This window comes from Medicago sativa, chromosome 2 (assembly GCF_051527215.1).
Source record: "Medicago sativa cultivar Bolivia chromosome 2, Bolivia_mono, whole genome shotgun sequence".
Taxonomy (NCBI): Eukaryota; Viridiplantae; Streptophyta; class Magnoliopsida; order Fabales; family Fabaceae; genus Medicago; species Medicago sativa.
Window position 1 is genome coordinate 13,177,535 of NC_140750.1, and position 24,985 is coordinate 13,202,519.

Genomic DNA, 24,985 nt, shown 5'->3' on the forward strand with positions numbered 1-24,985 from the left:
AGAATTTTCATCTTCCCAAGCAATCCAATATCAGAAAAGATTATGATGGGGATTATGACTAGTGTGATAAATGTTGATGAAGAAGATTGAAGATGAAGATTATGCATGTTGCTTTTTTCTGGGTTTTTTGATAAAAGAATTTATTTAAGAATAAAATTATTATTAATAAAGCTTAAATATGTAAATCATCTTTGTAAGTTAGCATGTTTTTGGTTTTCGTCTTTGTATTTTTTTTTGTTGTTCTAAAACAAACATCCTAAGTTATAAACGTTTTGCTTTTGGTCCCTGTCATCATTATCTATTACAAAAATGCTTACGTGTCTAACAACAGCTGATGTGGTGACGTGTGACGTAGCAAATGAGGCTTATGTGTCGTTCTAGATGACCAGTGACAAGGTTATAGGGACCAGATCCAAAAACGAAAATTTATAGCGGGACGAAATTAAAAAACAAGGATTACCAAAATTTCAAATTAAAAACCTTGTTTTCCTTTCTTCATCTTCTTCCTTCCTCTTCTTCATCATCTTCAACCTCACCTTCATCAACTGTAAAAGGCGCCCTCTAGGAGTTTGATCTTGAAGGTAGAGAGGGCTTACAACTCGGTTGATTCAGATTATTTGGATGTGATCTTATATTTTAGTTAGTACTATGTCAGTATTGGTGAACGGATGTCCACTAGGAGACTTTAGAGTAGAAAAAGGTAGGAGACAAGGAGATTCACCAACTTCATTCCTCTTTCGTGCACTTGTTGAATTGTTGAAGGTTTATCAGGTTTGACTCCTAGAGTCATTGAGATTGGCGCGTGCTAAACCAAGAAGACACTATATATGTAGGTTCTTATGGTGGAAGCAATAAAGAAACTTTCTTGGTGAAATGAACGATATTTGTCATGGATGACAAAGTTGGGTTAATTATTTGAGAAATGATATTTGTGCAACTATTTTCTAACAATTTTTGTGACAACTTTCTCTCTCATACTCACAAATATTTTTACTTTATCTCTCTATTGCTTTGATTTCCGTGTCAAAATCTACTTTTTCTTTGTAAATTTATGGTTGTACAATAAGTTGTCAACCAAATGGTTGTTCAAATAACACACCTCTAATTATTTTGATGTAATTTTTTTTTTAAATGGTTAAATTTATTGAAATAACACAAACCCAAGTATAAGTTATATGCTCTGAAGTTCCGATACATTAAAATTGATGAAATATTGATGTCTGATACTTATTCTGATAGTATCTTGTGATTAAATATATTTTTAAAAATAATTGTTCGATACATTTCTGATACTTTCAGGATGTGCGAGGAATACGGCGGTGGGAATCGATAGACCCGAGATACTAGATTTTTTTATTATCAGTATAAAAAAAGGGAAACATGATTTTTCTAATTTCTTTTTCTTTTTTTCTTTAAAAAATAAGAAAAAAATAAAAACATTATAATATATTTCCTCCGTCCCAAAATATAAGTAAAAATTGGTCAACAAAAGTTAATGTATTTGGTTCAAAATTTGTACCAAATACATCAACTTATGTAATCCCTCAAAAAAAATACACATAAGGTAATGATATTCTTTTTGGGATATAGTTTAACAACAATGATATTCTATTTTTAGGATATACTCCATCGAGATTGAAATATAAACAAAAGTGATAGTTGAAAAATCAATGTAAGTGGTTAAAAAGTTAGTCCACAAACATCAACTTTTCACCTTTCCTTTTTGTTTATATTTCACTCGGGAGGGGGTATGTAACTGACTAAGTAATTGATGTTTTCTTTTTCGGCTATAACTAATGACTAATTGTCACTTTATTTATCATCAAAATTACTTATATTTATATATTGTACTTTTAAATATTTAATTTTTTATTAAAGTATCTCGACCACATCATATATTTGGGTTTCATAGGTTATACGAGAAGAAAAAAAAAGTTATACACAACTGCATTAAGGAGGAGAGTTAAGAATTGAAAATATAAATTAGATAATTGATACCAATAAATATTGATAGTTGTTTTATAGACCCCTCGTATTGCTCAAATGTCTCTTGTATTTATAGGATCATAACTCCAAATTGCATCAAATTTATCGAGAGTTACAACTCATTCTTTAAGCGAAAATTAAAGTGCAAAAGCAACACACGACAACAATATGACATCCCAATTATGTTGCACCTAAAAACTACCATCAATCCCTTGCAGCAACTCAATAAATATTAGTATTAAACAAAAAAGAAAGAAAATTTGGGGACTCAATGTCACAATGTCACCAACCTCAATGTCACTCAAGTGCTACCCCTCGGGAATGGATTTCCTCCTGTGGAAATTTCTCCAGTCTTCTCGAGTGACACAATCTGCACCATTAATTGTCTTCTCTCTCTTATTTTCAACATTGAAAATTCCCACATACATTAATTTTTAGTGGACAAGATTTCACTGGACTCTCATGTGACTGGAGAGGATCCAAACCCCTACCCCTCAGCCAATATGTCATGTATATATTAGACACAACCAATCATTCAAATTTGTACTTCATTCATATGCCACAAAATATAAGTGCTAGGTAACAATTGGATATTTGATACTGTATAATATTTTTTCCACAATATTTATCTCAAACGAACAAATGAAAATTGCTAACGATTAATCTCAATTGTTTGCTATATCTACCCAAAATTGACAAGAATTTCCATGGCTATACAAAATAGAACAAATGCAACTATATTACAATCCAAAGTTATCAGAATTTAAAGCAGCAGTCAAGTGACCAATTCTAAACCCATTATTAATCCCCACATAATCATCCCTACAATTATATGCTTTCACATGTCGTGCTTCAAATCCCATAAACTTCTTAGGACAAAAAGACTCAGCTGAAAAATGTGACGATGCTTTTATAGTTGCAACTGCATTAGTTGTTCTTTTGTAAGAACTAAACCATTTGGTTTGCATGTACAAATTTCTCCTCCATGGTGGTATGTGTAGGTCCATTTTTTTCATTGAGCCTTTGATTGCAGAGCACATTAGTCTCACAATTCGTTTGAGTTCTTCCATTTTACCAACAAAAATCATTGGGAAAATATTTAACAAAGAAGAATATTGGTTTGTTGGTCGAGCTATTTCGAATTCAGCAGCTAAGGAAACTTCGACTATGTAACGTTTTCCTGAGAGATTGACATCAATGTACTCATAGTCCCCAGCTGTTAATTTTCCCTTTTTCTCCCATTTGGTTTTGCATAGCCCTGCACAAATAGTAGCAATGTCAATATTTGGCTTGAATTTAAATGCAATAATATATCACTCCTTGTACTTTATATCTCTAGCTTAGTGATAAGGTGCTCCAAGTCAATACTATACAAAGTGGATCACTTTATGCATTCACTTAATAATTGATTTGGACTGTTTTTGTCAAAAAAATAAATAAATTGATTTGGAATGTTTGATTGAGATCAAATGACTCAATCTAGATTTATATGACGGCGGATTTGCATTCTTTTGAATCAAACATGAGAGGTTATGTTTATCATCTCACAATTAAAATTTATTTGAATCCACTTCTGTAACTTTTAATTAAGTTGTTATAAACCAAATAAATTTTAATTGTGAGACGATAATATAACCCTCTAATGTTTGATCCAAACGTTAGAGGATCCAAATAAGTATGATTGCATAGTGTACAACTTCTTGAAAGTAGGAATCTAAATCCAATTAAAAATACTTCAATGTGGTATTTAGTAGCGAGAATATTTCTTTTCCCAAAAGTATAAGTATTTGAAAACATCAATTAAAACAAATGAACATGGGAACTCATATAGGACTAGATAATTAGTACTCACCAGCATCTAAACCTTTCTCCCTTAATTGAGACATCAACGAGCGTTTGAATCCAGGAAATGAATCACTCCCAACAAGTCCAATTGCAACCTCAACCTCTCTTCTAATCCTTTCTTTTGCATCCTTTTCATCCTCATCAACATCTTCATTCCCACCAAACAAGCCCTTCAACATTTCATTCTTCTCACTATCACACCATTCACCAATTTCTTCAACATCTTCATCACCCTTTCCATTGCAATCTTTGCCACGAGCAACGACATCCTTTTCTTCCTCTGATCTCTCGTTGTCTTCCATGAAAGACAACACGAGATCAGACAAATCAGGTGAACTCTCTGGAGAATGCTCGCTTCCGCTGCTCTCGCTGCAGAGCTTCCCACGTGATAGTGCCACATCAGCATCAAATGCCTCCATCACTCTCTGAAACCTCATAGGAACATTAGCCATATTTAAAAAGCTAGCACCACCACGAATATTGTCAAAAATATGTTATGGTGTTAATGTGATAGGTCTAAATTGATTAATATATGTTGTTGATATGGTGTTTATGGAAATGGTGTCATATTTATACATAATTGTTGAATAGTACTATACATGTGCTTTAACTTAATAAGATAGGGAACGGTGGAGGGTTTTTCACTTCTAAGTGTAACATGAATGTAGGCTTAATCAGACACTTTTTGAATGAACCTGGCCTCCAAATGCGTCCGGGTTCAATTTGTAAAATGTTGTGTCCAGAACCAACATTGGATTATTATCACAATCATTCACCTTCCAAACTTATTATCATCATCATCATTATACTCAAAAAGAATTTTTTTCACGCTTTTCTTACTCTCCTTTGCTTTCTATATTTTAAACTTCTATCTTTTGACGGCTAAAGCTAATTCTTTGTTTTACGGTATCTATTTATTGACTAAGTCAAATCTTTACTACTCTCTCCGTCCCTATATGTAAGCACCGTTTACCTCTAATAAAAATATGCTTAGATATATTGACGGGGGAGTATTTTACAAATTTGGTTATGTTATTGCCTAAAAAAAATGGTTATGTTACTTTTATTTTTGACATTATTTCGTTGTGTTATTTACATTATCTCTCCTTGGATATATATATATATATATATATATATATATATATATATATATAGACACATAGGGACATTGTAATATGTTAAGGTTGAGGATTGAACTCTTGATTTCCAACTTATTTATCTTAAGTGGTGAATTTCTAGCAATGAGATTACTTATTAAAAAACGTACAAAGGATGATATAATAGTGAAAGTATAGAAATGCATTAAAATGAGTATTTGTGGTGTGTTTTGTATCGGTTTTAACACAAAAACTCATCTGATTTAAAAATAATATTATATCGTGGTCCAATTTTGGATAACTCATTTAAAAAAATCTAACCCGATCCAATTTAATGTAGTTTAATTTGAATTGATTCTTGGATATTAAATAATAAATTGTAATTTTTTTTACTAATAATTTTAAGGACATGGTTAAATAACAAATTTTATGCAAAATAATATATATGATTTATAAAAAAAATTAGTATCATGGAATGACAATGACGATTAAGTTTGATACATAAAAAAAAAGATCAAATAAAACTAGTAAGCAGTACTTTCAAAAACATTGAAAACCAACGAATAATAGACTTTTTTGGTGGTGACCAGGATTCGAACCCCGAATTGAAAACCAACGAATAATAGACTTTTTTGGTGGTGACCAGGATTCGAACCCCGACCTTCCATATACTATGCATTGTTCATACCAACTGTACTAAGCTCACGAGGACCAATGAATAATAGACTAAAGCAATATATTAATAAAAAAAATACTACATCTTGTCCTTATTATCAGAAAAACTTTTTTATTTTTTTTTAAGTTCCATGAATAACTGATGTATTCGGTCTATATTATAAACTAAATATATTAATTATTCATTGAACCTAAAAAGTAAATGTTTTCTTATAATAAGGAGTGGAGGTAGTAAGTATTAAAAAATATGTATGTGGTTTTGTTCCATTTTAAAAATCAATCCAAGATTCGATTCAATCCGAATTGTTTTCACAAAAGGACATACAAACACATCCAATTTTGTGCGGTTTTAATTTTTTTTAGATCGGTTTGAGATTTTAATTTGTATCGACTTATATTTGATCACCTCTAGTTCAAACACATGCCCACCCACACACATCCCCTAATATAACAACCATTAAGTACGTACTCCCTCTGGTCACATTTATAAGCAACTTTTACCTTTTTAGATTCATTAAATAAGTGACGTATCTATACTATATTATATTTTAGATACATTAGTTATTTAATGAACCTAAAAAAGCAAAAGTTGCTTATAAATGTGACCGGAGGGAGTAGTTTACTTTTCCGTCTCTTTTGGTGTTAACCTTTCCCTTTACAATTTTGTTAATAGGAGGAATTTGTTGACCACTTGACTTCATTCATTTGATTGTTTTCTCTTCCATCTCAAACGGGCTGTTATTTAATATTTTCTCAAGAATAAAATATAATTTAAATTAACATCCTTTTCAAAAAAAATATGTAACAAAAAAAACATCCTTTTCAAAAAAAAAGTTGACTCAACACGTTTTTTTTTTGTCAAGTAGTCTAGTGGTCGGAGCTCACACAATTAAATTGTGGAAAAGTGGAGTGTCCGGGGTTCGAACTCCAATCCATGCGTATAATATGCAATATCCCTACCAACTAAGCTAAGCTCACGAGGAGCACATTATTTTTTAAATTAAATATAAACAAATCTTAACAACTTGTCATAGTATTTTTGAAATATATCTCATTTAATTTAACTTTTATATCTTCAATTACCAAATATATTAGTTACGAAGGATAAATTAGACAGTAAATTTAATTTGTTATTGGGATAACATGGATTCAATGTGATCAAATTTTTTTAATATGTATAATTTGATCGATCCTTAGCTCAACTGGATAAATTATTGAAATTGTTATCAGACTTTTTGATTGATGTTCGAAACTGGACTCCTCCACTTATATGCGTGAGTTTCTATCGACTATACAATATTCTATTTCAAATTAGTTTGACTGCAAAATAAAAAATGCACACTTGTTAAATCTTTATGTTTTTAAGTGGATGTTAATTAGCGTTCTCCGTGTGTATATATGAGAAATATTTCTCCGGTCTTATTTATAAAAAACAATTGGTTTTTTAAATTCATTGAATAATTTATGTATCTGAATTAGAATATAAACCGGATACATCAATTATTCTATGAATTTAAAAAATTAATTGTTTATTATAAATAAGATCGGAAAGAGGATGCATATACATATATTATTTGAATTTTAGCTTTGACTTTCAAAGACAAATAGTAGTTGGTGAAGAGTGAGACGCGCAGCCTTTAATCCAATTGGTTCCACTTGGTTCCACTTGATATCATGTTAACTGTCAAGTAGTGGTGCGTTCAATGGAGTCAATTGTATGGATGGACTTGTATTGGCCTATTGGGCATGCTCTTTGTTCTTGTTCATAAATTGAACATGTGCTTTATTTTTCATCATTGACACATCTTGTGCTTGCTAAGAGTCCCGTTTATGTTAAACACAATACTTTTTTTTTTTTTTGGTTAAAGAGACACAATGCAATTTCGACTTTAGAAGTTTTCCCCACTTGACATAGGGTGATGGGTACACTTTTAAAATCTATACCAAGGGGGTGAGCACGATCCATCTCACTATCTGGATCATCATGTCTTATTTAGACATGTAGGTAAAAGGATATTAGAGGGAAGACAGCGAGAAAGAATTTCTACTTTTTTTAAGAGACTTAAGTTTATAGAGAATGATAAATGATTTTTTTTTTTGATAAAGAGAATGATAAATGAATGTTATTTTAATTTTAAGAGTAACGTAAAAACATAGACTCAATTTTAAGATTGTAACAAAAACCCTATAAAATCTTCATCTAGTATATATTTTGTGTTCCTCTAAATTAGAGTGATTTTGTCATGTGAAGAAGAATGAATCCCCCCTCCGAAGTTTTCTTTTTTTTTTTCTTTTGGAATTTTTCTGGGATTCTTGTTGTTGAAAGTTGATGGAGATGATATGAAGATGAAAAAGTGGAGAAGAGGAAGAAAACCTAACGTTTTTGAATTAAAATTAACGGAAATGACCCAAATGTGTAACAGAGAGAAGTTAAGGGACCAAAATAAATCAAATTTTAATTAAGGGACCAAAACGATACTACCTAAATAGTTAAGGGACCAAAAATACAATTTAGCCAATTATATTTGATGAATGTTCATATACTCGTATCCACTGAATTCCAAGTACTTGTAACTTGATATATGCGCTATGAATAACTCTAAAAAGTTACAGTAATAAAAAAACTAAATCTAAAATGAAAAATACAATTTCATTTTACATCAATAAAAAATAAAAACATTTATGCAAATTAACCAAAGTATGTCCTTTGATTAAAAGGAAAAGCCATGTTATATTTCAAGTTATAATGGGATGTGGAAATTGGGAGGTGTTGTGTTTGTTTGGGCAGGTGATTTATGTTCACCCAGACCAGGTTCAATGAACCACAATTAAATGTCTTCATTCAATGAATTCTAATCATTATCTTCTCCAATCTCCCATTCCATTTCTGGTAGAGCTGCTTGCGACATCAAATTTTGTCTTTTTCTGAAAATAAATGTTGATGACAAACCATGAAATTATTTTTTTCTTATTTTCAAAATCGGCATCTTTCTTCTTTTGGAAATGACCAATAATGTCACTTCTTACAAAAGACACTTGAATCATTATTATTTGGGTCTTGTTAACCAGTGCCCGGAGTGCCCGGGGCACTGGTTAAGGAAGCAAATGTAGTAATATTTGTCTTGAAAACTGTGTAATCAATACATTAAAAGATTAAAAAGTGTCTTTTTTGACTTTTACTTTCTTCTTTTAGCTTCCTTAACCAGTGCCTCGGGGGCACTCGTTAACATTTTCCTTATTATTTTTTTCTTTTTCTTTTTTGCTAATAGACATTTTATGTACTCTTTCCCTCTCAAAATAGATGTCCTTTTTTTTCGTATCAAATTATTTGTCTACTTTATAATATTAATACAAAATTTCTTATTCTTTTTCACCATCATATCCTTATTTATTGCATTTTAATCATCTAATTATATCACTAACTATAATTAATAAAGATGTTTTAGTGAATTGATCATATTTTTCCATTAAAATCTACACAACTATTCATTTCCAGAATATTATAATTGTGTGCGTGAGTTTTATGTGGTACTTGTCACTTCCGCCATGGACAAAAACATGTCTAGTCTCATTATCGAGAACCGAGTCAAAAATGTTTTCTTCAATCTCAATCCTTTGGTTTTTAAAGGGAATGACTCTATTAATTCGAGTTTGGGCGAGGTATAAGTAATGTTTCTTTAAAAATTGTTTAAGTGAGAATTTGAACTCAAATTCTCAAAAATAATTGTTACAACTTTAAAGAGTTTTATAAAAGAAACTATTACTTGTTGTTTCAAGAGTAACTAAGGTATGCTTGGATGCAAGATTTTGGAGGGTAGGGGTTGATGTATTTTTTTTTCTTTTTCTAAAAGATGGAATTTATAAAATATTTTTAATTAAATGTGACTAAATGTTACAGGACATTTATTGTGTTAATGTTCTTTTAATTTTTTTAAAATCTCATATGTATAAAATATGCTAATTTACACACCATCTAAAGACATACAGGATAATATCATTTGGATGAAGAAAAACCTTTTATCACTATTTTAAATTTGAAGGTGAAAGAAACATAAGAAGAGAGAATTGAATTGTGCTGATTTTTTAAAAATCTTTTTTAAGTGTTTATCAAAGATAGTTCAGAGATTAATTAGAAGCAGGGTTCTTATCAGAGTCTAAAACAGAGTTATGGAGCGGAATAAAATTAAAAACACAGAGAGAATAGAGAAAGAAACGACACAAGCAGATTATACTGGTTCCTCTCACAAACCAAGAGCAGTCCATTTCCCTTGCACTTTCAATGGATAACGTTGTTGAGTACTCATTCAAATTCCTTTGCTTATAATATAATGATATGTTACATTCTCTTTGTCCTTAAATTTCTTTGTTTGTATATACAAGTGAACAGAAGAAGACAAATTGTACTACTCTGATTTCCTTCAGAAGACGACAGGTTGGGTCAAAGTCTTTAGCTGCTGACATCACCTTCAGAGTTTTCATTCCTTCAGATGCTTATTAGAGAAAAGCATCTTATGATCTAAGCTCAAGAGTCGGAATTTAACTCTATAATTTTGCATACTTGAACACACATTAGCACATCCAATTGTTCTTTTATACATTGTTATCATCAAAATTTTAGAGTCATTGTTCAAAACTCATTTTTTTTTGGTGGTGGTCGGGGTTTGAACCCCGGACCTTGCATGTATTATGCATTGTCCCTACCAACTGAGCTAAGCTTACGAGGACGTTCAAAACTCATTTTAGTTCAACAAAATCAGTTTCAGTTAGAGGATAATTTGGTAAAAAAAATATTGTACAGGTAAATTTCATTTATTTCATATTTTGAAAAAGAAAAAAACCATGAAACATTGAAACCATGACAAATAGTCGAGAAAAGAGCAAAGACTTATTAATACTATGATCATGATTGGTTGGTTAATCCGCACATCTATTTTTGCTGCTATAAACCACTACAAGAAAATCTCTTATTACCCAGGGACAAAATCCGTCTGTAAGAGCAAAAAGCCGTGGGTAATCTTAATTACCCACGGCTTACCAAGGGTTCCTAGGCCATGGGAAAATGCCTCGTCGGTAACGTTACCCACGGCTATGTAAGCCCTCTGTATCTACCGTCGGCCACACCATGGATAATTTGTGGGTAATCGTGGTTTCAACAACAAATTTTTGGTCATATATTACCCACGACTTAGCCGTCGGTAGCATTACCCACGACTTAGCTGTCTGTAACATTACCCCGGCTTAACCATCAGTAATATTACCCACGGCTTAGCCGTCAGTAACATTACATAGGCCGTCAATAATTCTTTTGTATGCTTTGAGCTTCAATCATTAATACCTACGGCTAAGCCTTTAGTAATGTAATATTTTTTTCCCTATTCAATTGATGGTTCTTTTGTTTCATATATAGCCTTCTAGATTGCTATATTTTTAGAACCACACACACACACACACACACACACACACACACACACACACACATATATATATATATATATATATATATATATATATATATCGCATTGACCTTTATGTAATCAACAAAAACTAAAATAAAATCAAAATTCAATAACTTTCATAACTGCAATGGATTTTAACATAAACAAGTCTCAATCATTATATATCAATCCACAATTCTCAAAATGAAATAAACATTAATATAGCAATCAGTTTGACATGAAGTTAAACAAAAGATAAAACAAGTCTTCAATAAAACATAGTGTCGATGTCAAAGTAATAGTAAAGCATAATTCAATCCTCTACGTTGTCAACCGAGTCGGCCACCCTTGATTGAAGCAACACTTTCAGCCAATTCCTTTAGTTGTCTCTCCAAATCCTGTTTACGCTTATTAGCCTTGAGACATTCCTCACGTGCAACTCGAGCATCATCCTCTGCTGCATTTGCTCTCTCTTCAATTGCTGCCATCTGCGCAGCAATCCCGACAGAAACTTGGCTACTATATGGAGAAACCATTGATTGCTGGGTCAGGGAGGATACACCTGGCTTGTAGCGTTTTGCCATATCACCAGTACCATAAAGACGTCCCTAAGTCTTTCCCCCAGCTGATTTAGCCCATAAGTTCAATTGAGTTGCAGGATCAACCTCCTTGGTGCCATTATCAGATGCCTTCTTCATCTTCTCCTTATATGTTTCATGCTCAACAGAACAATATAACATACATATTACATTTAAGTTGTCACACGATATATGAAATTACTTAGCAATGAAAAGTATATAAACATACACATTTTTATATGATGACTGAAGCATACATACTGCAGTAGGTATATAACCTTCAATAACTTTCCATCATACTGCAGTAGGTATATAGCCTTCAATAACTTAGTTCTCTAATATGTAATAAATATTGCGATCTACTGTTCAATTTGCAATTGTTGTTTCCTACACTTCTACAATAAACATAGCAAGTAGAAATTCGCTGAGAGATGCACAAGATCACATTTAGCACTTTTTTCCTATGTATTTTTTGTCTCTATTTTTCTCTAACTTCTTATTAAGAAACAACTAGTGAAATTTCCACCAATAAACCAGATAAGCTATATTATACATATATCTGAAATCATCTCAAGCAACAAGCACAAAATAGTACTAGTTGTGAATATTGTGGTCACTACAAAACATGTGATTATGAGTTGTGGCTTCACCCAAAAACAGCAACACCCAAAATAAAAACTACATCTACTGAACATCAATAGACACTTACATATGTCCTCTTGGATCTTTCGTCCACCCATAAAGATTTGTCCTCCTTTTTCGTATGAGTCCATAAGAAGACCTCATCAATTGTGGGCTCTCTACCCATCCCTTGACGCTTATACATGATAAAAAATTACTTATGAATGTTAGAAACATTAAATATTGAACCTATAAATTGAATTTTAAGAGATCAAGTGTTTAACATAAAAAAACATACCATTCGTATGACATACTCATTTGTGGATATGGATCCACCTGTATGGACGGATCCACCCTTGGCAGAAGCACGATTATTCTTATTTCGGGCAGATTTAACCTTATAATCTGTAGATTGCCATTTCTTTTCAAGCCCTTTCCAAGAACGCGGGCCAATCCAAGATGGGCGTTCATTCTTGTTCCTTGCCTCCATTAGCATCTCAGAAAGGCGCTTTGAGCCCTTGCTCTTGAAGATCATCTTAAGCTCAAACTCATCCTCAGGCCGCCATGCAACTTTTTTCTGCAATAAGAACCAACACAAACAAAAAAAAATCAAAGTGAAAAACTTCACACAACTTTGAATAGCTAAGCATATTTAATGACTTAAATGCAAGAACAATTTGAATAAACATAACATTGAACTAAAGATTTGAATCAACCACAAACATTGAATAATTTGAATCAGTGACAATCACATCGAACAATTTGAACCACAATAAGCACAATCACAGTCAATTGAAAAACACAATCAAATTAAAATCTAAACCCTAATAACCACAAATATACATGTATTGAATATGTATTTGTAACTAGAGATGAGGAAAGTGAGAGTACTTACCAAAATCGGTGGATCACGAGCAAGAAGGTGGATCACGAGAGAGAAAGCGATAACTGTTCTTGTTCTTTCAACAGTGTCAATATTGAAATTAATATGAAATACGAATCTTTAATTAACGATGAAGAAGGAGAAAAGAAGACTTACCAAAATTGAAATTGGAGAATCCCCTTCCTCACAAGAACCCCTCTTCTGACGAGAACGACGAGAACCCTTTCTCACGAGAATCCCAAAATCGAACACACAGAGAGAGAGAGAGAGATGGAACTGGTGGACGATAGAAGAAAAGAGTGAGCCGGGTGAGGAGATTTCACGGACGAGAGAGAGAAGAGTGGTAACCGTTCTACAGTGAGTTCCACAGTGAGATACGTTTTGTTTTATGTTTTTTGTTTACGTTTTGTTTTATTTGTTTGTGAATATGAGTTTTGGCACATTTTTTGGAGCCAAATCTTTAAAATTTTGGGATTGGGGAAAAAGTTTGGAGCCAAAATCACAAATAAATATATTGTTTTTTTTTTAAAAATAAAACAAATATATTGTTGCCAATATGAAAATAAATTAATATAAATAAATGTATCATAAAGAGGGTTAGACCATGGGTAACTATTGACGATAAAAAGCCGTCTATAATTATTGATGGCTAAGCCGTGGGTAGCAATTTCAAAAAATTCACATTGAGATATTAACCTTACAGACGGTTTAGCCGTGGGTAATCCGTCACTACTCTAAAAAATTACCCACGGCCTTACGGCCGCGGGTAACTATTCGTGGGTAATGACAGATTTTCTTGTAGTGAACATGAGAGCACTTTTTTTTTTTCTTTCGGAAAGAAAACATGAGAGGACTTGAAAGTAAAAGATTTATAAAAAAAATGATATATAAATGTCCTTTATTTTTCAACATCTCACTTGCTCTACATCTCTATCTTTTTATCACATTATTCTATAAATTTCTTTATATCTCAAGGTGTCAAAGAGAGGTTTGTGTGTCTACAAAACATCTCTCTAAAATTAGTGAATTGAAGGCTGTTGATCGAAGCATTCTAATACTCTAAGAAACCATATCAACATAAAACACTTAAAACTATAAGTGAATTTTTACTATCTAAAATCTAAAACTAAAAGAGATAATTTGATGTTTTACTATGTGTTGGTGTAACAAGAATTTAGTTGAGGCTCTATTGAATGTCCTCAACTATGATTCCTTTACTTCAAATTGATTGAGATTAATTAAGAAACTTTTTCCATCAACTGTGTATTCTCTAACTTCTCTAGTAGGACATTAAGTACAATTATTTTTGGGGGTTTTGAGCTACACTGTGAAATGCATAAAGTAAAAATAAAGATAAGAAGGTGAAAGGATTAAAAAAAAATGAAATAAGTGTGTTTGGTTGATATTGGATTTTTTAATAACAGTGTATGTATTGAGTATTTATAGTAAAACTATTGCTTATTAGCCAAACGACGTGACTTATAGTGTTAAACCTCTGCTCGGCTAATTTTGCGGGCAGTGCATCAGTTTTCTCCCTTGAGGAGGTCGTAGCGTCCCATCTTCCACTGTAAATATCCTCATTCACGACATTATTCGTTGATACAATTCTTGGTGCATAGCTCCACTACAATCATGCTTCGCCCCTCATCCTCTTTGTGGTTAGTGGCACTACAAACATGGAATGTGGATTTTGTGTGTTATCATCGAGTCCCACTTTTTCTTGACTTAGTATGAGGTCATTATAACGAATGAACTCGATTAGCAGGCTTGTGAAATAATCAATTTCCCTCGCTCGGGGTGCTCCAAGATCGCCTTACCTTCCATCGGCTAGGGGTTTCATCACCTAAAATCCAATCACTTATCTGTCGAGGTTGGCTAACATGATAATTATTTTTAGGTGTGTACAAATGACTCATACATTGTATTATCAGGTTCCCTTTGAGAGACGAGAAGATGCGATGCAAATATCAAAGTTGCGCGTGAACATTGTCATTATTACATCGTAAAGTAGAAATGAATTGTAAAGTAACCTTGCCTCAACAGGCAATTGTCATCGTTGTTTGTCTTTCAATATGGACGATTCCTTTTCCCAGTTAACTCTTTCACTTTTCTCTATCTACCTCGGAGAACTTCATGCTTGATATTCAAGCATTTTATTTACAAATCAACATACTTATATAGGGGGTGTTTGGTATCCTTACTTCCTCTGATAAAACATGAGCCTCGCTCCTCCTTCAAATTTTAATATTTTAGACTTCGTAGTAAATACATCAAGCCTCAAGTTACTTAGAAGTTCTTTCTATTGGACATCATTTCCTCAATCATAACACTTCAATGTGGATAAGAGGCGAGGCTTTACATTCCTATTCATGTTGAGTTAAATCATCATCCCTTTCACTCTTTCTTTCACGCTTTGACTTTCTCGACGAACAATACTTTTATATTTCCTCCTTAGGCTAAGAAGAAAATTCATATGATGTGGAATTTGGAGAGTTTTTTTGTTGTTGCAAGAAGCACATTTAAAGCTTGGGAGAGACTCGCCAAGAAGTCTTTCAGAGAAAACAGGCTAATCCTTGGGTATTTGTCTCACCGCTCCTTTGCCTCATCCAAACCCTAGTGAAGATGTATTATCATTATGAGGTTTTCTCTTCATGTAGATCTTCAAAGAAGGATCCACATACGATTTTTTTTCTTTTTCTCGTAAAATCAACTAGATAGTTGACCTTGTGGCTATCCATTTTAATTTGAACATAATGGAACTTTTTGTTTTGATGCCCAATGTTTTGTTTTCAGCTTATGCTCATTTTGCATTCGCTAGCTGATATGTTCTTTTATCATGAAACATGTAACACATGTGAGCCAGTGTAGATAGAAAAGTTTATATAGTCGTTTAGAACTTTTATACCCCCACTTAACCTATGATCAACTTGGTCCTGCATGTATGATGAACAAATGGTCGCCTCTTTGATTAATATGAAAATAGATTTGAGAGTATATGTATTTCAATCTAAATATAAAAGGAAATCACTAACAACTCTTCAACAGAACAAAAGACAACTAATATTTCAGTTGTCTAATAAAATATATCTTTAGTCAAAGTCATCAGAGTCTTCCTCACTCGTCTCTGCCTCTTCACCTATAATTTAGCATTGTTTACTCTTGATATGACTTTATGCAAACATTAGCCGATCCGGCAAACTTGGAAGTTCTATAGGAAGAACTATTCATCGAGGACCTCGTCAAAAGCTCATAGGTCGCCTGAGCCTTTAGTTGGAAATCTTGGTTAGTGACGTTGAAAGCTTCTCGTGCTCCTTCTTTGTATTCCTTAGGAACACTGATAGTAATTAGGTGTGGCGAGTATAATAATGCATTCAACATTTTTACCTCTGTTAAGAAAAAGGTTCTTACAACTTCCACATATTTAACTTTATCGTCTACACACAACACGAACCTTTAGTGAATTGTAGAAGAAACATGCTCGTTGATATGATCCAATGCTCGGCGAGAATGTCATAGTATGGAAGCTTGCCGTCTGTAAAAAAAGGAAATGGATCTCACTTCCTTTTTTAGAGGAAATTGAATACGCTATATTTGAAGTTGACATCTAAAAGTATGATATACCAGAAATCATTAATGTTTTAAAAATTAATATTTTTAATTAATTAAAAATAAAGTAAGGAGAACGCGACACATATGTTTGAAATTAATATGTCTGAGTCAAATGTCGAATATCGCTTGTGGGTAGATCCAAGTAGGAAAAATCGTGTGCGTATATATAGACAAATATTTATTAAGTGTATTTATATTCGTTGACACCACTTTGTTAGGGTTTGCACAATATCATCAATGTTTTAACGTATAGTTCATACCTAATTTGTTTCCACGTGAATTTCATCGCTTGTGTATTCATATGCGTCGACACCACTTTGTTAGGGTTTGCATGATATCGTCAATGTTTGAGCGTATTGTTCATACCTACTTTGTTCCCCCGTGAATTTCATCGCTTTCAATTGTTGTTAATCAGATGTTCAAATCTCGTCCCCTGCATGTTGTTCTGCTCACGGGTATATGTATATTGCCCTTTTGTTCCCCGCAAAAAATAAATATATTTTTTTATCGCCCTTTTGTAAAATCTATAACAACAACAATCAAACTTTATTCCAGTAAACGAAGTCGACTACATAGATTAAATTACGTTGTAATGTTCTATCCTAAACCATATTCGTAAAATTTACTATATTGAAGAAAAAAAAAAAAACTTATCAAGTTTTGAAGGGCTTCATACTAAAAAAAAATTACAAGAATCAAAGTTTGTTAAATTTAGATAAAAAAAAATCTAATTAACCTTTGTACCGAAAAAAAACCTAATTAACCCAATATTAATGTCGTTTAAGATCACTCACGCCGTACGAGGAAAAGAGATCATCCGACCCATCCTTTTGTTCTGTTAATCTGACCGAATATTAATTTTTTCAAACACAAAAACAAACGCAGGAGCGAACCCAACCCAGGATGCGATCTACTTGTTTCTTCTTCAATCTCCTCAAGTATGTATCTTTTTCACATTCTCATTGCTTTTATTATTGCCTTATATATTTTCACCATCTGGGTCGTTGTTTTTGTGTGTTTTTTTCCTAAGCATGAAGCGTTTTTTTTTCTTATTTGGCATGAACTCCTTTGAAAATTGTTGACAATGCTATAAATTTTTGTTTTTTCATTGACCCTTTTGTTTAATTTGAACGGAAAACGATTCAGATTGGATCTTCTCTGCAAATTTTGGTAGAATTGGAGTGCATTATTTTGAGGATTTTTTTTTTTTTTTTGCTTTTTAAATTTTAATCTGTGGGATCTGATTATATCTATCTTCGTTTATGATGAATTTAGTCAAATATTATGTTTTTGAAACCAAATTACAATGTTTTTTTTTTTTGTTTGTTTGTGTTTTGTAGTTGTTATTTGGTAGTGACTTATTGTGGTTGATAAAAGTTTTCCATTATTATTTTTTTATGTATGTGTAATAAGGTGCATTAGAAATTGCAGAATTCACAATTATTTGAACATTGTTGGTCATTTTGAATTTCATAAGTAGGTAATTTACAGCTTCAATTGTTAGGATTTTTTAAGTTTGTGTCTTGCGTATGTATGGACATTGTTATTCTTTTAAGGTAATGAATCAAGTGTAAATCCTTATAGGTTCTCTTTCAATAGTTTACTTATCTTGCACTTTGAACCCGTGTTTTAAATAGAGGTCCGCAACTGCGATCTAGGATGTGACATGTCGGTTTTTGATATTGCTTAAACTGACCATGATTGTGATTGCGTCCTCTGCATCTGACTGTGGTTTCCGCAATGTCAAGAACTGCAATGCCACAACAACCCTTACCACTATCTAAAACCGTGCTTGGAACTAGAATGAATTGTCAAATTTTCTGTTGTTTTTTCATGTTGCGTTGTTTTAGCATAGCTATCATGATTTCCTTGTGAATTAACATCAGTTTTGTTAAATATCCGGTACATCAGAGCTATACTGCTCTTCCGTATTGGAAGTTAGGGTAGACGATACAAAATCCGATACGATTTAGCAACTTCGATATTTCCAAAATATCGGTGAGATTGCACAAATATGGTATATCAGTCATGGCATGCATATCGGAATTCCGCAATTTTTAGCGTGTATCTTTTAATGTATTTTTTTAATAAAGCCCAATATTATAGTATTTTATTGGAAACTGATGGGTCAGTCAAATAGGTAGGCCCAATATAATAATATAAAGAAATGCTATTTCTTACGAAAAATGTGTAGTGGTTCTTTTAATAAAAAGTCAAAGAGTATTTAATTTGTTATTTTATAGAAAACAAGGAGGGGCAGTGGATGTAGCTGGTCATAAAAAAAAACACGCTCGTATGTTTCGTGTAAGAAACATTCGTAAAATCCAGTATTTCCCATAATATAATACCAAAAACCTATGATGACCCTGTCTTGGTAGAATCAGAAGCAGAGTTTAAGGAAATTGATTCAGATGATTCAATTGAAGAAGTTGACGGAGATGCCTCACTATCTGAAAATGAGGACAATGATTATGTTGGGGAAGAGGAGAATAATTAGATCTTTTATTGTTCATAAAAAAAGATCTTTTATCACTAGTTAGAACTACCAATTATTAGTTGATTTGAACTATTTAGATTTTGGGTTTCAAGTCACTTTTAATTTCTGCTTCTGGCTTTCTGCAATAATGTGTGCAACTATGCACCAGGTTCTACTAGTTGTTTGAACTATTAAGATTTTGAGTTGTTTATCAATTCATTTTTACTTTCTGTTTATTTAGCTTTTATTTGTTTGTAGCATGCTTTATTTTATATATTATCATTTATTTGAACCGTTTTGTGGCTTCCGCAATATCGGATTCTTGGCGATCCGATATTAATAACACTGATTAACATGCTCATGTGCTTGATCGACGAATACTTCCTGCCTTATTGTTTCCATCCCTATAAAAAAGTTACAGGACTGATTGAATTTTGGCACGTTGCCACATGATTTGCAGGAATTTGTGAAATCTGCAGCTTTAAATACAAATATCTAGTTAAGCAAATCATCTGGTTGTAGAGGAGAATGGCAGAAACGATATCTAGCTTCTGGGGTCCAGTTACATCAACTATAGAGTGTTGTGAAAAGAATTATGCATACTCTTCTTATATTGCAGAATTCTACAACACAATATCCAACATTCCAACCATTCTCCTGGCTTTCATTGGTCTTATAAATGCTTTTAGACAACGGTTTGAGAAAAGATTTAGTGTTCTTCATGTATCAAATATGACGCTTGCCTTTGGAAGCATGTTATACCATGCTACCTTACAACATGTGTAAGTATTGATCTCTGTCTTCTTTTGCACTAATTTATCTAAACTTTTAGTTGTTTCTTTTCATTTTGTTTTTAAGTTGCTTTGCATCATATAAAATGTTTGTACAACATACATCATGCATTAGTTTTGTTTTGTAACGAAAATATTAAGGTCATGCAAACAACTTCCCTAAGGACATTGTTTAAGGAACCCATAAAAGAAAATTTTGTCTTGGAAATACAAGTCAAACACTTGTCGAAGTAATTAATACATCAATTTCTGTACAAAATTTACCTCTTTTGATTCCTTAAACAGTGCCCTGAGGGAACTTATTAGCATTTTTCAAATAAACCAGAAATATTAATTGTTATAGATATGTTAGTTTAGTTGTTTTCCACCGGCACAACTGTCTCACTAATGAACCTCGTTGTATCTGATGCACACAAGACTTTTGTGCATTTGAATTAGGTGGCTAATTTTGTGACTACATCTGTTTTCCCCCCTTGTATTTCTGCATTTACATATGTTAGACAAACTTATTTTTGCTACTGAGAGGAAGGGTTTTATTTTGATTGGGTTAGAAAGATGGATCAATAAGATATTTTGACTAAACAATAGCTGTTTGATTATGCTTGAGGGTTGATTATTGAACTATTTTGGTACTAAGAGCTAACTTTTTACAATCATTGGGAATTTTCTTTGTATGCATAATATTGTATGAGAAATGCTAGGGACACTCTCTTTCTAGCATTCTCTCTAACACTCACTCTCTTATTGGGTGAAACCCAAGTGGGTCTCACCATTTTATGTGGAACCCATTTCCAAAGAGTGGTACCCACATAGATTTCACCCAATATGAGAGTGAGTATTAGAGTGTTCCTAGCACTCCTCATATTGTATTCAGTTAGTTTCTTAACATAGTTTACAAAAAAAAAATTCAAGTTTATAACAGGTTCTAATTTAGGATGTCCTTTTAATATAGCAGGTGTCTATTTATTGCTAATTTACTAATGAGATATGAGAATGATATAGTGCTTCAAAATGCATGACTGCTCACTTACATAAAATCCTTTTTAGTTACATTTTTCTTCTGCTGAAGCTCATAGGCAATTAGGTGTTTGTTCACTATCGTAATCGTAATGCGTAGGCTATTAAGTTTGTCAAAGCTTATAGGAAAGTGAAGTTTTTCAATTAATATCTATTGTTTTTGGATGACTATTTATTCTTCATTTGTTGCACTTGAATATCTATTGTTTTTGGATGACTATTTATTCTTCATTTGTTGCACTTGAATTTAGGCAACAGCAGAGTGATGAAACACCTATGGTGTGGGAGATTCTGCTGTACATGTACATTCTCTACTCTCCAGATTGGCACTACCGTAGTACAATGCCCATCTTCCTATTTTTCTATGGTGCTGCTTTTGCCGTTGTCCATTCATTTGTCCGTTTCGACATTGGCTTCAAAGTCCATTATGTCATTCTCTGTCTCCTCTGCATTCCAAGAATGTACAAGTATTACATCTATACCGCAGATGTATGCGCCAAGTGGATAGCAAAGCTATATGTAGCCACTCTTCTATTAGGAAGTTTGTTTTGGTTATGCGATCGAGTTTTCTGCAAGGAGATATCCCAATGGCCGGTTAATCCACAGGGTCATGCTTTATGGCATGTTTTCATGGGACTCAATTCCTACTTTGCAAACACATTCCTGATGTTTTGCCGTGCTCAACAACGTGGCTGGTCTCCGAAATTCGTTCGTTTATTCGGTGTTTTGCCATATGTGAAGATTGAGAAGCCAAAAAGCCAATAAGGGAAGATAGTAGAAGATGATGAAGGTTTTCTTCAATGATACATTTTGGAAGAGTTATCAATGTTTCGTTCTTGGTTCTCAGTTTTGTTTTTCTGATTTAGATTGGTGTAAGTGGCGATGATTTTTTATATATTTTGTTGCAGTTTTAGGACATGTACCATATTTATGCCATATGGATGCTTTCTTGGCCTTAGACTGTTAACATTACTTTTGACAACCAAAGGTTTTGCTGTACTGGTTGTTTGATTCTAAGTTTCATACCAGTACCTCATTTTTACTTGTAACATGTTGTGTAGCCCTTTCTAGATGAGTTTTGAGTATGTTATTATTAACTTGTGGAACTTCAAAATTGCTTTCACTGGGAAATTTCAAAATGAAAGTTTCCAGGCCAGTTGGGAATTTGATGTTATGCAACTGAAAAAGTGCAGTTGTGGTTCATGTAAACTGAATAGCAGCTTTTCTTGGTGCATGATTCTGTTAGTTTACTCTGTATTTGGTCAAAAGCATTCGAGCATTTCGATTTTAATCAATTTTTATAGCCTTCTAGTTTGACTTAAAAAAAAAAAAAATTCTGCCTTCTGAAGTTTCATGTATAATAATAAATTTCAAAATTAGCTTATAAGGTGAATAATGTCACTATTTATAAACCTTTTTTAAATCTAAACTTTTTTTCAATGTGAGATAATATGCCGAGTGATCTGATCGTAGACTTCGATATTATTTTAGAATATAGGTCGAGTCTAATTTAACATAACAAAATTGGTGAACCCACTTTGGTTGGTTTGATGGTTTTGAGTATGCTCATCTTAAGATCTCAAGTTCGATTATCCCGGGTGTTAATTTTGGTGGGTTAGTTTGACTTAAAAAAACATCACAAAATTCGCTTGTATAAGGTGAACAGTGTCACTATTTATAAACATTTTTTAAATCTAAACTTTTTTTCAATGTGAGATAATATGGTCGGTGATCTGATGCTAGACTTTGATATTATTTTAAAATATAAGTTGAGTCTAATTTAATATCACAAAATTGGTTTGGATAGTGAGGTACGTTTCTCACTTATGCATTTCGATTTTAATCAATTTTTATAGCCTTCTAGTTTGACTTAAAAAAAAAAAAATATTCTGCCTTCTGAAGTTTCATGTATAATAATAAATTTCAAAATTAGCTTATAAGGTGAATAATGTCACTATTTATAAACCTTTTTTAAATCTAAACTTTTTTTCAATGTGAGATAATATGCCGAGTGATCTGATCGTAGACTTCGATATTATTTTAGAATATAGGTCGAGTCTAATTTAACATAACAAAATTGGTGAACCCACTTTGGTTGGTTTGATGGTTTTGAGTATGCTCATCTTAAGATCTCAAGTTCGATTATCCCGGGTGTTAATTTTGGTGGGTTAGTTTGACTTAAAAAAACATCACAAAATTCGCTTGTATAAGGTGAACAGTGTCACTATTTATAAACATTTTTTAAATCTAAACTTTTTTTCAATGTGAGATAATATGGTCGGTGATCTGATGCTAGACTTTGATATTATTTTAAAATATAAGTTGAGTCTAATTTAATATCACAAAATTGGTTTGGATAGTGAGGTACGTTTCTCACTTATGCATTTCGATTTTAATCAATTTTTATAGCCTTCTAGTTTGACTTAAAAAAAAAAAAAAATTCTGCCTTCTGAAGTTTCATGTATAATAATAAATTTCAAAATTAGCTTATAAGGTGAATAATGTCACTATTTATAAACCTTTTTTAAATCTAAACTTTTTTTCAATGTGAGATAATATGCCGAGTGATCTGATCGTAGACTTCAATATTATTTTAGAATATAGGTCGAGTCTAATTTAACATAACAAAATTGGTGAACCCACTTTGGTTGGTTTGATGGTGTTCACTTTGAACTTTTGAGTATGCTCATCTTAAGATCTCAAGTTCGATTATCCCGGGTGTTAATTTTGGTGGGTTAGTTTGACTTAAAAAAACATCACAAAATTCGCTTGTATAAGGTGAACAGTGTCACTATTTATAAACATTTTTTAAATCTAAACTTTTTTTCAATGTGAGATAATATGGTCGGTGATCTGATGCTAGACTTTGATATTATTTTAAAATATAAGTTGAGTCTAATTTAATATCACAAAATTGGTTTGGATAGTGAGGTACGTTTCTCACTTATAAACACATTTACATTACAAGATTGTTTTATGCTTCCCTCCAAAAAATTATTGTTTTATGCCTTTTATCTAGAGAGCATTAACGCTATTAGGGTTGAACCCTAATTTTTTAAAAACAAGTTATTATAAAAATTTGTGGTTCAATACCTATTTTGTTATATGTCGTGTAATGTTAGGATTGGAGTTATCTATATGAAAGTGTAGTTGAAGTTTTGGTTTATTTAAAACTATTTTATATCAAGGGTTTTAAGGGGAAAAAAAACTACCGATCCTGTTATAAATTAGTTATAAATCATCAAAGGAAACGTTTATATAGGTGAAATAGTCCTCCTTGATACTAAAAAAAGGTTTGTGATTTCACCAAAAAAAAAAAAGGTTTGTGTAAACAATTACAATATGTGAAACTAAGTCAACAGTGATTAGTAGCGAAAAATAATTTACAACATACTGTAAGTGGTTTTAGGCAAAATTTATCTCGAGATCCCTAAATTTAAAGCTTTAAATTTATCCTTTATTTGTTTTATTTGGTCCTTTATAATTTCAAAAGGCTAACATATTTATAATTTTCTGAATTTCCGTCTAATTCTTCCCCCTATCCATTAGTGACAAGACAACCAACACAAAACAAGGTTCATCCCTTCCTTTTAATTTCTAATCATTGTGCTCGTTCTCGTGCTCATGCTATCTTAAGAACCCAAGGCATATTATATTGATTGGTTGGGAGAATGAGTTGGGGTCCTCTCCATTTAAAAAAAAAAAAAAGGCTTCGTACTTCGTAACCAGCATGTTGTATTCGAAATTCCGCATTTCCAACGTATTCCAAATCTCCTTTTCACTTAGGAGTAACCAACTTTGTTTTGTGGAGTTATCAACAAAAAAGACAACAATTCAAGACAACACAATCATCGATAAACGGAGCTCTAAATCCCAAATCAAGGTGAAAATCAAAGCTTAACAAAATCACAGCAACCATTTGAACAAAAAAGTATCACAGGTAGAAAAGCAATTAGCATCCTTTCATGTACT

At 32.3% G+C, this 24,985-nt stretch overlaps 3 protein-coding genes across 3 annotated transcripts; 1 reads left to right on the plus strand and 2 right to left on the minus strand.

Moving 5' to 3' along the window:
• Positions 1 to 2,707: 2,707 nt before the first annotated feature.
• On the minus strand, positions 2,708 to 4,387 carry LOC146944701 (uncharacterized). The gene is made up of 2 exons (XM_085748799.1): positions 3,839 to 4,387; positions 2,708 to 3,244 (listed from the first exon to the last, which is right to left on the minus strand). Exons 1-2 carry the CDS (start codon positions 4,281 to 4,283, stop codon positions 2,727 to 2,729), a joined length of 963 nt encoding a protein of 320 aa, XP_085604925.1. The 5' UTR covers positions 4,284 to 4,387; the 3' UTR covers positions 2,708 to 2,726.
• Positions 4,388 to 11,343: 6,956 nt separating this feature from the next.
• Positions 11,344 to 12,822, minus strand: LOC146944702 (uncharacterized). The gene is made up of 3 exons (XM_085748800.1): positions 12,536 to 12,822; positions 12,326 to 12,433; positions 11,344 to 11,757 (listed from the first exon to the last, which is right to left on the minus strand). Exons 1-3 carry the CDS (start codon positions 12,770 to 12,772, stop codon positions 11,647 to 11,649), a joined length of 456 nt encoding a protein of 151 aa, XP_085604926.1. The 5' UTR covers positions 12,773 to 12,822; the 3' UTR covers positions 11,344 to 11,646.
• Positions 12,823 to 17,528: 4,706 nt separating this feature from the next.
• ATCES1 (Alkaline phytoceramidase (aPHC)) lies at positions 17,529 to 22,222 on the plus strand. The gene is made up of 3 exons (XM_085743046.1): positions 17,529 to 17,667; positions 19,666 to 19,987; positions 21,265 to 22,222. The coding sequence occupies exons 2-3, from the start codon at positions 19,734 to 19,736 to the stop codon at positions 21,776 to 21,778; spliced, it is 768 nt and encodes a 255-aa protein (XP_085599172.1). The 5' UTR covers positions 17,529 to 17,667; positions 19,666 to 19,733; the 3' UTR covers positions 21,779 to 22,222.
• The last annotated feature ends 2,763 nt before the right edge of the window (positions 22,223 to 24,985 follow it).

Coding starts and splice junctions, on each gene's coding strand:
- LOC146944701 (XM_085748799.1), bottom strand. CDS start 4,283: ATGGCTAATGTTCCTATGAGGTTTCAGAGAGTGATGGAGGCATTTGAT. Junction 3,245..3,838: donor GGAGAAAGGTTTAGATGCTG/GTGAGTACTAAT, acceptor CTATTTGTGCAG/GGCTATGCAAAACCAAATGG.
- LOC146944702 (XM_085748800.1), bottom strand. CDS start 12,772: ATGATCTTCAAGAGCAAGGGCTCAAAGCGCCTTTCTGAGATGCTAATG. Junction 12,434..12,535: donor ATGAGTATGTCATACGAATG/GTATGTTTTTTT, acceptor ATCATGTATAAG/CGTCAAGGGATGGGTAGAGA. Junction 11,758..12,325: donor AAAGATCCAAGAGGACATAT/GTAAGTGTCTAT, acceptor TGTTCTGTTGAG/CATGAAACATATAAGGAGAA.
- ATCES1 (XM_085743046.1), top strand. CDS start 19,734: ATGGCAGAAACGATATCTAGCTTCTGGGGTCCAGTTACATCAACTATA. Junction 19,988..21,264: donor CATGCTACCTTACAACATGT/GTAAGTATTGAT, acceptor ACTTGAATTTAG/GCAACAGCAGAGTGATGAAA.